At 42.0% G+C, this 16,679-nt stretch overlaps 1 protein-coding gene across 1 annotated transcript in view; it reads left to right on the top strand.

Annotated features, from left to right (window-relative positions):
- Positions 1 to 15,938, top strand: part of TEX29 (testis expressed 29) — a 30,306-nt gene extending 14,368 nt beyond the window's left edge. Inside the window, exons 5-7 of the mRNA XM_029604688.1 lie at positions 2,475 to 2,602; positions 13,661 to 13,738; positions 15,647 to 15,938. Coding sequence (XP_029460548.1) covers positions 2,475 to 2,602; positions 13,661 to 13,738; positions 15,647 to 15,660 — 220 coding nt within the window. The 3' untranslated portion in view covers positions 15,661 to 15,938. The remainder of the gene's footprint in view (positions 1 to 2,474; positions 2,603 to 13,660; positions 13,739 to 15,646) is intronic.
- Positions 15,939 to 16,679: the final 741 nt, after the last annotated feature.

The raw sequence follows: 16,679 nt of genomic DNA, 5'->3' as shown, positions 1-16,679 counted from the left end.
CTCCTTCTTTTACTTGGAAAAGGGCTAGCGGGTCATCAGTTACCTGGTCCTCCCGATCAGGGGATTTGTCCTTCATCGAGACAGGACCAGGACTTCACACCAGTCATAAACCTTACTAGAGTCTGTCTTTCATAAGGAGGAGGCAGGATCCTCACAGGCAGGGAGTGCACTGTCCGGGGTCTCCTTCAAAAGAAAAAAAATACCACATCAGGGTTGGAAGGCCCTGACTTAGCAGAGCAATACAAATAACGCCTCTCTCCTCAAAAGGCAACGGAAGATGAGCACCCGCTCTAAGGCCTGAACCCCCATCCCTCCCTCCCCCCCCCCCCCCCCGCCTTCCATGTCTGGAAAAGGCTCAGACCATCACAGACAACCTCAGAGAGAGGAGCTGCAGAAAATTGTCTGTCCCTCTAGTTGTAATATCAGGACAGGGATCTGGGGCCATCTAGTGGGAGACCAGGGGGCCCGCGCATATGAAAATCTAAATAATTTATCTTTACGTGTTTTTATCTCTTTATATCTGCTCGGTCACTTTTTGGTTTCTCCAGCTATTTGCTCTATCCTTCCTCTATCTTTTGCTCTTTAGTGTTTTCCATCTCTTCTGTTCTATTTTCTTGTGTTTGACTGACTTTTCCATGTTTCTCTTATTTTCTCTTTTCCTTTCTCCCTCCTTTTTCTCCTCCCTCTCTTTTCCTTCCATAGTCTCCACCCTCTAAGTCAGCATTTCCCAAACTGTGTATTATGGCCCCAAATAGGACTCAAAAAATCAGCCACATGCTCTCCCTCCCTTCTAACACTGACATCAATGCCATGCCACCTCCCTCTGACAGTAATGCCATGATGCAGGCCCATCATCTCAACCCTGTTGAACTTTTATTTGATAATTTGGGGCCACGTTAAGCCCATCTGTGTGGCATCTGCGGCAGAATTAGCTTATCAAGGCACGTGGGATGGAATTAGCATGTTCTCTCCCAGGCCCCCATGGTGGTATCACCGCCTCCTGGTAGGATGCAGGATCCTGGGATAAGAGCACGTGCTGACTCTGTCCTTGGTCCATGCGTGCTTATAAGCTTATTCTGTTGTAGCCGCCATCCACATTGGGCTAAGAGTGGCCCCCCCAATTACAAACCAAGATTCTTGGGGCAGGCAAAACAGTAGGGGAGGCCAACGGTTGGCAGAAAACTGGCAGCTATATAGGCTGGTTTTCTGGTTCTGTCAGTCTCCCTTTTTAAGGCAACTGGCCAAGCCAGTCAAATACCAGTTGGTTGGCAAACCTAACCGCAAATGGGGGTCGCAATATGTTTGTTTGGGTTCCATGAGCATGCCCACATTGCAAAAAAACAAAAAAAATCCCCCAAAAACCCCACCCCAAAACCCATTACAGTTGGCACCATGTAGCCTGGTGATGCAGATGCCAAGCCGTCACAGTCCTTTCACTTGCTGGCTGAGAAGGAGAGTATAGAGTAGGGAGCCAGATGTTCTCATGTGCCTGCTACTTGAGAAAAAGGTGAAAAGCAGGGACCGGGAGCCTGAAATTAATGCTCACGGATGCTGTTTCCCTCCCCACTCCACTCAAGCTCCACTGCCATCAAAGGCCATAATTTTGTGGGCCTCCACACCTCCACATTGCCACTGCCAGCCCAGCCTGCTCTCCGCCTCACGTTCCCTCGGTGAACGCTGCCACCTCAAGCCCCTTAGTTTTTTACACCTTACCCATGAACAGCACCGGCAGCCTCGGATTTTCTTTCTCCCCCATGTTTCCCCCCACCAAAGATTAACTTTGACTGCGGCTCTTCCACTATTGCTTTGTAGAAGCCACCAATGGCTGCGGCTCCTTTCTGGCCCACGACACCTCATTATCCTCCTCCTGCAAGCTCCTCAGGCAGTTTGAAAAAATGGAACCTGGTGGTGGAGCGTTTGAAAGAGATTTGGTGATCAATGTGGGTTTAAAAAAAAAAATGCTGACCCCCCTTCTAGATCTTTTGAATATCAGCCTCTTTGAGTCTTAAAGTGATATTTAAAGGAAAGTTTCATTTTCTCTGGGTATGTTGGGAGTTCACATTGCAGGAAACCTTTGCTTTGTACACACAACAAAATAAATATAATAGGATAATAAATATTTGCCCTAGCAATGTTTGTTATTTTTAATGCAAACGGTCTAGCAAAGATTTGTTACTGATTATATTAATACTATTATACATTTTATTGCATGTACTTGCCCAGGCTAATAATATTGCATGCTAAAGTAGATTGAACAAGTAAATGCAGTATTTATTATCTTACTATTTCATGTTGCTTTTTTTTTGTGCAATAAGAGGTAGAACATGAAGCATAAACTGGTACTTTCCTTTGTTTGCTGCTGGCGCCGGCATTAAAACTGCACTCTGAGCAGCTGCGTTTGATTCGAAGTTACATTACAGTTGAAGCCTATCTCGTCATTTGTCATTAAAGTTTGGAAAAATCATGTAAATTAGCATTCTAGGGGAAAGAAAGAGAAGGGAAGAAATATTCAGAGAAAGAGAGTCCTCCGAAGAAAGCGCTGGTCCAGAGGAAAGGGAAAACCAGAAGCAACAGGAAGACACACATCCTTACCAAAGGAAGGGTACAGTATCCGTTTGTTGTGCTGTCACGGTGCGTTGCTCGCTGCGCTGGCGATGGATCTCCAGGGTTAAACTGGGGGGCAGTAGGCTTAGCAGGTAAGCAAAGCCAGGACGGACTTTCAGCATGGCTTGAACTCAGCCTGCTCGTCTGGCATGAAGACCCAGGTTCGAGGAGTCTTTTGTTCAACTCTACCGATTAGTTGTAAGGCAAACGTTTAGTTCCTCATCGCCCAGTGCGGCCTTCGAGCACATTTGCCTTTGGGAAGCTGGCGTGCCTGTCACCAGACTGGGGGTTCATTGTTGCCTGTAGGATGGATTTTCTGATTCACTAATGTTTGCTTCAGCTCTACTTTTTTTTTTTCTGTCATGGTCCAGTTGATGTTTTAAGCTGCATTAGGGTAGTTTTGGTAAACCACACTTCCCCACTCTGCTCTGGCTTACCCTTCTCTCTAAAGTTTATAGGTTTCAATCATGCATTTAGAGACCGAGGCGAATAACTATTTGGAACGGCAGGATGGATATTATTATTATTTCTGTTTATTTAGCACTACAAAGTGTACTCAGCACTATAGAGAAACACAAGAGACAATTCCTACCCCATGGAGTTAACCATCCAGTCAAGACACACAAAGGCCGATATTTAAAAAAGCCTCCAACAGACACCTTATTTGGCTAAGATTAGCTGGGCAAGTTATCCCAGATAGTTGACAGATATCCGGCTACCAACAGCTGGATAACCTTGCACCTCAGCAGCAGTCTTTGGAATATCGCTGGTTAGGATTACAGATATCCAGTCTCATGTGGCCAGATAACGTTAACCTTAATCCAGCTATATTCAAAAGACAATGCGGACTTAAATAAATAAATAAATAAATAGCTCCTTGCAGAAAGGGGCCAGGTGGGATCACCAGCCCCACTGTCACCCCTCTCAAAACAATCCTATAAAAACACACAATTGGACACAGAGTGGCCAGGTGTCTAAAGCCTTTTACACGAGTAAATACTAGAGATGTGAATCGGAACCAGAATCTGTTCGGATTTCAGTTCCGATTCACATCTCTATAGATGTGAATCGGAACCAGAATCGGTTCGGATTTCAGTTCCGATTCACATCTCTAGTAAATACAGATTTACCCAGGTGAAGGGACTTTTTGAAAACTGCCCAAAAAGTATTCACAGTTTTAAAGGGAAAGCAATGCCTATACTTTCTCTTTGAGAATTGGTGCAAAGTATTATCCACAACTTTGAACCAAAATGTAGTTTTCAAAATTGCCCCCATACTTTTGACTATGAGAGCTTGTTTTGTATGTCCGTGCTTCCCCCACCTTTCCAAGACCATTAACAAAAAGCTTGGCTGGCACGCCAATGTCCAAGGAGCCGGCAATGCAGACATGGAGAGGACTCTGATACTTACCGTACCTGAATGTCATTTTTTATTGGTAGCTCAAGACAAAACGTGAGCTAATAAATACACAAATATGGCCAAAAAAAAAGCAGGGGAAGCACTGGAAGCCTCACCAGTCTGATTTCCAAATTTTACAACCAAGACAGAGGGGGTAAAGGTGCACATGAATCTGCCATGTTGTACCAGCTCCCTTTATGTACAAGAGAAGGGAGAAGCCAGTGTGGTGCGGGAAGCCACTAAGTGAAGTTGCTTTGGACGCCACAAGTAGCTCCTAGAGATCCTTAATAGCTGCTGCTCCAAATACTCAGTCATTTGCAGTGCTCAGAACATCTCCCCCATCTCACTTAGGGGAGAAGACAGAAGCTGGAAAGACTCCAAGTCAGGGAATATGCGGAGGAACTCTGTGCAATGTGTGTGTGCTGTACAAACTACATAACAGCTGTCCAGGCCTTGCCTGCTTGCCCATTAATTAGGTCATATACGCAAGTGCATCTTCTGTTATCCAGGACAATTACAGCTATCACAGAGGAACTAGGCACAATTTAATGCCAAACCAATATTCTATATATGATTTTATTTCACAAACATATCAAAAATACATTTAATAACAAAAAATGCTAAGTGCAACAGGCAATACCCACATTAAAAACACTCACATCATACTTCCATACATACCATACATACCATCACCCCAAACAACATCCTATTAAAATACATCACGTACATTAACAATGCCAATAAGTTCTTATATTGCGTAAAGGCAACAATGTCAAATCATTGTTGTCTAGAACAAGGTTGGAGCAAGCACAGGATAATTGGGGCCAGACTACATGTGGAAATTGTTCAGTATGCCAAAATGTATTAGAGATCAATGAATATAAGGTATCCCATTTGGTTCATTCTCATTCTTTAAGAGGAAGGTTCAAGTGTGCGTCCTCTATGGTTATTTATGCAATTGTTTGCCCATGTGAGATGATATATATTGGATACACGAGTAGGCAAATAAGGCAACGCATCACTGAACATAAAAGTAGGCTCAGGACACATAAAAGTGGAGCCCCATTGGTGTCTCATTGGGATACTGCTAAACATAGCCTTGATGATCTTAAGTTTTTTGTTGTTCAACAATGTCACGTGCGCCAGCAGGGCGACGTGAGTAATATTCTGAGGAAGATTGAACAAAGCTATATTTATACATGGAGGACTGTTCACCCCCATGGATTGAATGATATGATCGAATGGGAAGCTTTCTATAATGCTTAAAATGATATTATTCTATGGGTAGCTTTTCAGAATATTTATATTCAGCAAGCGATGCATTTGTTGGATATTCATGTTATGTTGTTTTTGATAGGTTTGCAGATGGTTAGTTTTTAGGCTTCTTACGCTAATGGTGACGTTTGTTCAGGCTATTTAGTGATTGGATAATGAGGGTCAAAGAGACGCATGTTACGTATTTACGTCAGCCTTTTTGAGAAGTGCCGGTTAGGGAGGCGGTGATTGGATATGAGGTGATTGGATAGGAGGGTTAAATAGATGCATGTTACGTATCCACGTTAGCCTTCTTTGAGAAGTGCCGGTTAGTGCGGCGGCGTCTGATGCAGTAAAACCTTCGGGTGTGATACAAATCGATGAAGACTTATTTTAAGTTGTATTAAGGTAATATTCTATAGTCTTTTTTGATGCGAGTGAATAGCTTCTTGTCTTAGGATGCAATTTATATGGTGGGAAATGTTGATGCACTAGGTTTGAAAGTTTTTTTAACGGGGGTAAGAAGTATGGTATGGATAAGAAAGGAGTAAGTGAGCATTACTCAGGTTAGAAAACAGCAGTGAGATTTTATAAACAGTTATATAATGTTCCATGATTTGAAGGTGAGGCAAATTGCGCGGCATGAATGTAAAAATGTTGAATACATTCTTGTGTGTTTGTGTCAATTTTTAAGTTTGGTGAATTGACTTTGGGGTAGAGGCCGCTACATGAAGGATTTTTTCAGATAGTGTGTTTTTTATAGATGGGTTATGGAACATTTTGAATTTATGCATGTTACTTAATGATTTTATACAGGTTTTGTAAAGGTTGTTGAATCAGTCGTGGCCGGTGTGGCATGAAAATTTAATGATGGACTGACAACATATGTTCAGCAACTTTGTTGCAGCCAGTTAAATGGTTACAAACCATTGAGGAAACAGCATGTTCCCGTTGAATAGAGCTGGTTGGTACGGTGTGGTTAAGGTGAAGGTGCACAGGGTGGATTCACCAGTCTTGAATTGTTTATTTCAATATTATGATATGTTTTTTGTATAGTTATAGAAACTTATGCTTTGTGCAACTGATATCCACGCGATGAATATTACGGAATTCAACGATGCAGCATTGACCTATGGACATTGAATATTATGCTTTATGAAGACTACAATACATTGGGTCATTTGAATAGCACAGCACTTTCCCTGAAGAAGCCCCAAGACAGGGGTAAAACGGGTATCCCGTCGGGTATTATATGGGGTATTATACAGATATTACTTTGTCCAATTTGAAATAATACACGATGTTGTGAATTGTTTGAATACTGTAGATACTTGGTATCTGTTATAACATTTTATAACATTAGATAATATTTTCGTGATTTAAAATAAAATGATATGACACTATTTGTTAATATATAGTAGATACTGAGTATCTGTTAGAATAGTGAGTAACATTGAGAATTATTATGTGTTGCAATATTGTGGGTATATAAGAACTTATTGCCATTGTTAATGTACATGATGTATTTTAATAGGATGTTGTTTGGGGTGATGGTATGTATGGAAGTATGATGTGTTTTTAATGTGGGTATTGCCTGTTGCACTTAGCATTTTTTGTTATTAAATGTATTTTTGATATGTTTGTGAAATAAAATCATATATAGAATATTGGTTTGGCATTAAATTGTGCCTAGTTCCTCTGTGATAGCTGTAATTGCCCATTAATTAGCCCAGTGGCATAGCCATGGGTGGGCCTGTGTGGGCTGTGGCCTACCCTCTTTGGCCAGGCCCACCCAAACAGAGCTGCTCAACACCACAGCAGTGTGGTGATGACCTGCCCATGGAGAGTCTACTCCCTGTGGGCTCATGAACAAAACAATAACAGCGCGGTGATGCTGTGCCTGCAGAGATTCCTCACACACTTCCCCCGCAGGCACATAAGCAGAACTGCAGCGATTCGATGTGCCCGTGGGGATCCTCCCTGCATGAGCACATGAGCAGAACCACAGTGGTGCAATGATGACATGTCCGCCGGGATCCCACCCCCCCCTGTGGGCACATGAGCAGAAGTTCGGTGGCACCTTCAAGACCTGCCCACGAGGGTTCCACCCCTCGCGGACTGAGGACCACAATGGCCTGGCGAAGACCGGCCCATGAGAGTACCACTCATCAGGCTGAAGACAGCCATGATGATGTGACGGGCTGCAGGAGGTGAGGGAGGCAGGTTGTGAAAGGGGAAGGGAGGAGGAGTCAGAATGTCTCACTCCCTTGTCTCCTCTACCTGAGAGGGGAGAAAAGGAAAGGGATGGAAGTGGAATGACTGAGAGGGAAGGGGATGGGAGGAGGGAATGAATTGAAGGGAAGGAGGAGTAAGTGAGAGGGAAGAAGGGAAGTGGATGAGTTAGAGAAGGGATGGAAAGGAAATGGAGGAGGAGGACTGAGAAGGGGGGTAAGAGCGGGGAGAGAAAGTATTGAAAAGTAGGAAGAGTGAGAAGGAAGGAAAGGGGTGAATGACAGAGAAGCGGTGAGTGAGAGGGAAGGAGCAGGAGCAAGTTTGGCAGTGAGAGACTGGTGGGAATGGGGGCAATGAGGGGTAGGTGTGAAACCGTTGGGGAAGGGGGGGTGGCAGTGAGGGGGTGAGTGTGAAACCCCTGGGGACCGGGGGCAGTGAGAAGTGAGTGTGAGACTCTCATTTCATGTGTGTGTGTGTGTGTGTACATGAGAGAGAATGTGTGTGTGTGTGTGGGGGGGGGGGCCTGTGTGTGTGAACCTGAGAGCCTTTGTGTGTGTGTGAGTATGTAAGAGAAGAAAGGAAGAAGAAAGGAGGAGAGAGAAGAAGCAGAAAGACAAAAGAGACCTTGAAAAAAGAATTAGGAAAAGCCAGACAAGGGAAAGTGGCTAAATGACACCGGGACCAACTGATTAGAAAAATAAAAAGATGAGAGAACAAAGGTAATAAATAAATAAATACATACATGTAGAGTTGTTAGTGATTGGAATGTGCATTTCTTACATTTTTGTATTTTGCTCTTTAGAGTTCCACTGGTTTCTCAGGCTTTCTATTTCGGTTTTGTCTGCATGTTTCTGTTTCTAATTTGTACTCCCTTGTATCTGTATTGGGTAAGGGGCGGTCTTTGTTCTGCCGGTGCATGACAGAAGTGCAGTACTTTGGCTAGCGTGCAGTGTCTCTGTAGGGATTTGTAGCAGCACTGCTTGTTCTGTTTGCCCAGTAGGTGGTGTATTAGTGTTCTAGGGTCTGGCTTTTTCATAAATAATGGTACTGTTTGATTCCTGGGAGTTAATCCTGTGATTGTATGGAATGGCAAGGTTCTAGGTGTCTCTTGTTTTTTTGCAGTTTTGAGTTACATCACAAAATATTTAGCAGTGGAAGGATTTTGTTTTGCTGAGGTCATACCAGAATTTGAATATTCTTATTTTGGCACGTTGGGTTCTAATGTGAACTGTCCTAGTTCTGCTCTGTACTCATTCTTAAGATTATTGCTATTTTATTGTAGTTATGATGATCTCTGCCTTTCTAGAAAGAGGATTCATGAAAGCATACATTGATATTTGTTTTATTGCATGATTGATTGTGTTGTTTGCTTTTTACATGATGTGTATTTATAAACTACAGTAAATATTAAATTAATACAGATTAATAAGGGATTTTTAATGTTGGTAAGTGCTTGGAATAAGTAAGTTAAAATATTGTAAAATTTCACTCCTGATGCATAACAGCTGTTGCAGACTACTTAGAAATTCTTTGTCGGGTGCACTCTTAAGGCATTATTTATGGGTAAGAGCACAACTAGTAGGGCTCAGATCTGTATGACTACTGCCAGTCCATGTTAACCTTGCCCCCCCCCCCCCCCCAAAACAAAATCAGTTCTGGCTGTGCCACTGAATTATTTATTTATTTATTTATTTAAAAGTATTTATATACTGTTTTATAAAATGAGTTTTTGTCAAAACGGTTTACATTAATTAAAATAAAGTTTTTAAAAAGAAAAGTCAAATTAAAAATAAGTTAAAATATACAAAAATTAATCAATAGCTAAAACTTTTCAAAATAAATCAAATTAATTACTCAAAAAATAAAAAAAAATAATAAGAATATGTTGCCATGGACTTCCTATCGGGGGAAGGAGGGGAGGGGGGAAAGGGGGGGCATGAAAAAATGGGAATGTAGCTAATATGGGGGAGTGGGAGAATGGTAAGGAGGGAGGAGGGGGATAGGGGGGGAGAAAATGAAATGAGAGTGATGAATGTGGAAATGGAATGAATGAGCATTAAACTTGTTCTTGAGTGGATGTTTGAAATGCGAGTTGGAACAAATGAGTTTTGAGTGATTTTTTGAAATGAGAAGGATTTGATATTGATTGGAGAGGGTTTGGGAGTGAGTTCCAAGAATGGGACCGGCTACCGAGAAAGCTCTCTTTCTGGTGACGTCTAATCTGGCTTGTTTGGGTGAGGGAATGTCTAAGAGATTTTGGGTGAGTGATCTTAAGTGTCTTGTAGGTTTGTAAATCCGTAGTAATGAGCAGAGCCAGGTGGAAGTTGGACTGTGGATTAAGCTATGAATAGTGGAAAGAATTTTATATTTTATCCTGAATTTTATGGGGAGCCAATGTAAAGATTGAAGGATGGGAGTGATATGATGGTGTAAAGGTGTTCTAGTTAGAATTCGGGCTGCACTGTTTTGAATTAGTTGAAGAGGGTATAGTGAAGAATCTGGTAGTCCTAGGTAAAGAGCATTACAATAATCGAGACCGGAGAAGACTAGAGATTGAAGAATGGTTCGATAGTCACGGTAGAAGAGCAGTGGTCGGAGATGCTTTAGAAGCCGTAGTTTATAAAATGATTTTTTGGTAAGTGAGGAGATATGTTGCTTCATGGAAATATCAGAGTTTATGAGTATACCTAGGTTCGTAGCTTGACGTGGTATGGGTGATATTGTTTATTGACAAGTGTGATGGTGGACCTATTGTAGTATCTGAAATAGATGATAAATGTATAATTTCAGTTTTTGAGGAGTTTAGTTTTAACCGGTTATGAGAGAACCAGGAGTTTATGGTAGATAGATAGAGGGAAACCAAAGATAATGTTGCTGACCAAGAATTAGCCCTCTCTGGGGCTCATACTATAGCTAGGAAGAAGTAGCACAGATGATTAGATGTTCTCAGAAAGGAGCTCCCTCATGTTTAAGAGCCGGTCCTCATTTCTCCCTTTGTAAGGCACTGAGAACAAGGCCCAGGTGCTGGCCCGGTTCTGAGCATCAGGAGGCAGTGACTTTTCTGTGGCGCACGCACCTGGCCAGTTCTGAAGGCACAGTGGTCGGGAAAACACTTGTACATACACATAATAGAAATATATTTCAGAAATCATGTCACAATGTTGATGACTGTTATCTGTAATATTTGGGGGCAGACTACAAAAAAAACCCAAAACAGAGCAAGAAATAAAGTTTATAATTAAAAAATAAAAATCCATAAATCCATACCACATAGTCGAAAGGGAGTCTGAAATCATTGGTTGGGTTGAAATAGGTGGATTCCTCTTGCAGGTGAAGTACCACAAAACTATAAAAAAAGACACTTGGAACTTATATAGCAGACCTCCTATATTGAAATAGCACCAACTGCCAAAACTCAAACAGCAACATCCATACCCATGAAAAAGCAGCAATGCAAATATTACACTATGCCCTACATTAGTACATTAAAATGTTAAATTGAACGTGGAATGTCATGGGTAAGAAAGGGAGGTTCTCTCTCCCAATTCCGTGTCCCTTTCGTGCATTGGAGTTCTGTACAATGTGTACATTTCTGCACACGTTTTTGTGGCAGCCCCACACAAAACAAGCTGCATAAATCAGGGCCGCTGAGCACCACCACCGATTGCATCACCTTTTAGAAATCTGCAAGACAAAACCGTGACTGGAGCTGCTTTTCTAATTTCATCCTTGCCAAGGACTTTTTAAACAACTGCTCCAATCTGATTTTTCTAAACATAATGTCAAGTCCGGAGTAGCCCCCCAGACTCGTTACTGTGTAGGCAAAAAGCAGGAAACGAGGAGCGTGGGTAGGGAGGAAACAAGGTAGCACAGATCTGGGTTGTTGTTTATTTTTTTAATGCCTTTTAACTGCTGCAATTGAGGAAAATAAACACCTGCAAATGGAGTTTTGTCAAGACATCAGGCAGCACAATTAAAAAGAATTCCAAATAGTACGGTCAGAAGAATAGGGATAGCACAAGTAAAACAAGACTCTCTTTCTTCTTATCTGAAAAACTCCTTAATAGGTCAGGTTGATTCTCCAGTGCCCATAACTTATATGTCACCCTGAGTTTGAAAAGAGAGAGCTCAATAATAGAGGAGGATTTCCTTGCTGGTATCATATATAACCCTCCTGTTTCTGTGTAAGTCTTCCCACTATTCTGCTAATGCATCACTCCTCTTTTCCTCCATTTGTGTTGTACTACCATTGCAATGCAATCTGTTCTTGTAAATATGGGCACCATCATTCTTTGCATTAACCTGCTCATTATGCTTTGACCAGATGAAGAGAAGAGTACAAGTCTCAACAGATAATCAGAAACGTATTAAGTTAGTCTAATAAAAAAAAGGTAGCCCCCTAGAACTTTTCGTCTACCTTCATTCCTACATGCCCATTGACATTGCAATGAATATCGCTGTATGCCTTCATTTATCCAAAAGCCTGCTGTGATAGAGGCCCACTGGCCACTCTGGGAGCGCTTACGGGAGATCCACCATTGACTGTGGGCAGGGTGAGGGCTTGGCTTTCCTTCTAGTTCACCTCTCTGAACCTACAGGACTTGGGTCAGACCCAACCTGCTTTGGCGGCCAGGGTAGTACTTCTAGTCTCTCCTCCTAACTCCCCGGCTGATCCCAGGTAATGTTAAGTTCTTCCTCCTCCTCCGGTTACTTGTTGATGTTGTATCCCCCATACCCTGGGAAATCTCCAGATTTGGCCTGGAGACTCTGGAATTATAAGGAAATTGCCTTGGTCTCTGTTGCAGAGACTGGCAGTAGGCCCCAGAAAAAGAAAGCGGCATGGCTACTCAGGCTGAGTTTGGGAGGACAGGGAAGGAGGAGGCTGCTATTGTTGGTGGGGGTTCGAGTGTGGAAGAAAGTGTGTGTAGAAAAGGCGGAGGAGAGCGTGCACGTGAGAGTGAGAAAGGTACGAGTGTAAGCGAGCCTTGGGTGAGCAGAAATGTGCATGCGAGAGGGAGTGCGTTTGTGTCAGGGGTGGGGTGGGGTGAGAAGGAACATGTATGTGGGAGAGAGTGAACATGTGAAGGAGGTGCTGTCTGTTCACCTGGTCCCCCCACCCTCCCCTGCTAATCTACGATAATCTCAGGGTGACCGGTTATTTCCCCCCTGCCTTCAGTCTGGAACTCACCCTCCTGACTCTCTCTCTCCTTGCCAAAGTGCCCCCTTTTCCTTCCAGTCCCAAGGATGTGACAGATTTGGGTGGAGTTCGTCTCTCTCTCTCCTCCCCTTCTCTTTATTGTGTCATTTTTTCCCCTCTGCCATACTTGACTTGTCCCTGGGGCTGCCCTGATGCCTTTTCCTTCAAATTGTTTGTGGTTCGACTCTCCTATTACACTTTCCAAAATACGTGAAAAGACACGCAGAGATATTTACTTTACTTTTTAAAGCACATCATGTATCAGACTCTTGTGATAAATAGCTTTGCATTGGTAACTGAAAAGCCAATAGAGGATGGCAAAATGTATTATTAGGAAATATGTTGTTTGTGGGCTCGGAGAAGCAAGGAAATGTTGTGTTGCATCCTATCATCAGCAAGTTGTTCTCCTTTCATTTGTTTGGCTATTGGCAGTCCTTCAATGGCATCGGGTTATGAATGAGCTCCCTGCCGCTCGTGGCGTATCTCAGTTTCCGTCAGCGGCCCAGGCATCTGTGTTACCCTGTCATTAAAGGGAACAACAATAACTGCATCTGTTTATGCAAAGAAATACCCCAGCATAATTATAGCATGGCTTAGCGTTCGGTTACTAGAAGTACTAACGCACAGCTAAAGGATGGAGGGGCACGTGCAGTCGTGTAGTCAGGAAAGGCACCAGATAGAGCCCGACATTATTTGCATATTATCAGGCTGCATTTTTAAAGGTGGAGCATTTTGATTATCAGTTTAAAACCTTGCAAAGCTCTACACCTTGATAGGCAAAGAAGCGGGCAGTGGCTTTCTAATGAACAGTATTTGCCGAACGGAGGGAAGGTGATGGGTCCGAGGTTAGGATGAAGAAGGCACGAATGATTGTCGAAAGGCTATGGGACTTGATGGCATACATCCCAGGGTGCTGAGAAAGCGGAGGAAGTTACTCACTCTGCCCCTCACAGTTCTGTTCAATTTGTGTTTTAGAGACTGGAGAGGTACCGAAAGGCTGGCTGAGAGGAAACATCATCCCACACCGTGAAAATGGAAACCAGGAAAATGCAGGTAATAATTACAGAGCCCTCAGGTCAGTGCAGCGCAGGCTGCCACGGTGGGGAAAGCTAAGGAATCCTCACCAGTGGAGCCCTATCCCGGTCACTGGGCAACAAGGGTTTCTGTGGGACTGCTGGGGCCGGGCTCTGACACGTGCTCCCTTGGGTTCCTTCCTGACGAGGTGAAATAGGGGGAGAAAAGAGAGGTCAGCTTGAACCTCACCATGGTCCAGTGGCATCAAGCTTTCAAGGACAGGTGGCAAGGTCAACCAAGATGCAACTGCAGCAAGAACCCAATTTATATTCTTAAGCAGGGAAGCGAGGCAGACTGGGTGGACAAACAGTCCTCATCTGCTGACGTCGACTGTGCTACGACGCTATTCCCACAGTTCCTTGGCGCTGTTCTCGGATCACTCGCATTTCAGAAAGCAGCAGGGGAAGAATCTAGAAAGCACAGGCAAGCAGATTTATATCTGAGTTGATAACCGCAGAAGATATATCTACCTCTCGGTTCAGTTTTAAGGCTATTCTAATAAAGTCTGCTGGACCTATTTACTGACGTTAATGCGTGCTGACCTTCTTCCTGGAATTAGACTAGGTAATTTTGTTTCTGGTGTTGTGCAAAGCAGACTGCTATAGTATTTATTTACCAAAGGACTGTACCACAGCTAATAACAGTTTCACACAAGAGTCAAGGAGATCTAATCAGGTTTTTGGCAATGAAATTAATACTGTCCTCTTTCAATGCAACATCAGAGCTCCTGTCCTTTTTTTGTTGTCTTAAAGCAGCAGTAAATGCCTTTATAAAAACAGCATAGAGATCAAGCATCATAAATCAGACCACTAAGATTCTGCTAGTATATCGTCTGAAGCGACAGACGATATACCTACCTCTGTACATATGTTCCTGATTTATGGTTCCTGATTTATGGTTCACAGTTACGTTTAATTGAGTTTATGAAAGTTCTCTTTTAATAGTTTTCCTGTATACTTGTGTTAATGTATTCTGCCTTGAGGCGACTGTTTTAATGTATTTCCGCCCTGGAGGCGACTGTTCAGTTCCTTGTAAACCGGTGCGATATGTATTCTTTACAGGAACATCGGTATATAAAAATTAAAAATAAATAAATAAATAAATAGTCCTCTCCAATTATTCTTTTTATTTCTGAGACAAAATAAACATTGAAACATCTTGAAAGTATGCTCAGTGTCGCCACCCTCGGACTGACGGAGCCGCACAAATGGGAGTGCTCCTATTCTGAGGTCAAATGCAAATTCTAAGACCTCTCTCATGCATCCAGAACCTGACCCCATTACGAGTGACCTCCGTGGAGTAATCCTAAACGGGTGGTGGTGCGGAGGAGGTGTAGTCATCATAAAAGCTGCACATATTTTCTGCCTGAAAGATACAAAATCCATAGAGTGGAAGAGAGAGGAAGTCAATGAACAAGGTTAAGACTAAGAGGAACAGAGCCAAAATTAGAAAAGTATTCTTTAAAAAAAAAAAAAAAGCAGTAGTTTTGCTGTTTTAATATAGGAAGTTGAACAGCAGGCATTAAAATAAATAAATAAATAAAAATTGCATTTACTAATAAGGCAAAAAAAAAAAAAAATCATGCTATTTTCTTCTACTGATTTTGGTACCAGATACAGAACTGCCTTCTGTGCTTGATTTCTGACTTCGTTTGAGATACTCATCAATGGAATTTGTTGTGGTGAAATGCACCTCGTTTGTGCTTTGTGCATTTCATTTTATTTTTACATTTTTTGGAAACATTAGTTTTGCCTCGCACTTCACTCTCGTCTTTAGATTGTTTCCATCCGAAGTGGCTCCTCTCATAAGAGCCTGTCAAGTGATATGAAATTACAGTTTAATGCTGCGATGTGAAAAACTCTCTTCAATTAACAACTTTTCATGCAGGTGAAACAGAATAAAACTCAGGAAGAAGAGGAGGAAGGCGGTCTAAAAATGGAGACGAGAAAAAGAAGACACAAAACTGAACATTTGAGAACATGCAATAGAATGAGATGGTGTCATGGTACGTAGACAGCCATGATATTACATTCCAGGCAGCGCGTAAACTTCAAACCTTAGCCCTAAATGTCCTAGAACACTGTGAAATAGACTTAGCAATATTATTTTGCCTTTGTATTGTTGCTTCTCTGTGATGTCAGATGTCCTTGAAAATTTTGAAATAAAATTGGAATGAAAACTCGTCAGCTTTGATGAGCAATTTCACGACACGTGTTTTATTTTTCTACAGCTCAAACTAAACATTATCATATTTCTTGCCAAACAAAGAATTTAGAAATTTTCAGATGAAGTGGCTGGCGTTGGTAGTCCTCTTACTTGCACAGAAATAAAAAGTTAACAGATAAGAACAAAAAAAAAATAAAAGCAAGGTGATTACTTTTTATTGGATTAACTTAATATTAGCTTTCAAGAGGAAAGATTTCATATGAGGAAAAGATGATATTACCAGGAAATATAGTGTGGCTACCATAAGTGAATAATTAAAGGCATTCCAGTGATAAGGGGGAGGGGTGAGGGGAGGTTTGATGAGTAATCAGAATTTTATGGTACATAATGTGACAAGAAAGCTAAATCTGAGTCCTTTTATTTGTCAGTTCTAAAGTGTCTGATCATTTTGATGTCAAAAGTTGTGAGTTCCTGGATTATTTTAAAATTTTATTTGATTATCACAAGGTCATTGTTGCAGTGGCCTGTGCTAAGCATTAAAATAAATATTTCATATTCATCTTTCCTGAATGAGCAAACAGCCCCATCTGAAAAATTATTTTAGAAGATGCAAAGTGCAAGCAATTTGCACACTGATGAACTCTCATGTATATAAAATTTTTCTATATTCACGTTTGTATCATTGATGGTGAATTAAAGCAACAGGCATGTCTATACATGTATTATATAGAAAATAGGAACAAAAGATATGTCA

Source organism: Rhinatrema bivittatum, chromosome 5 (genome assembly GCF_901001135.1).
Source record: "Rhinatrema bivittatum chromosome 5, aRhiBiv1.1, whole genome shotgun sequence".
NCBI lineage: Eukaryota > Metazoa > Chordata > Amphibia > Gymnophiona > Rhinatrematidae > Rhinatrema > Rhinatrema bivittatum.
This window is presented reverse-complemented; position numbering and strand designations above follow the sequence as displayed.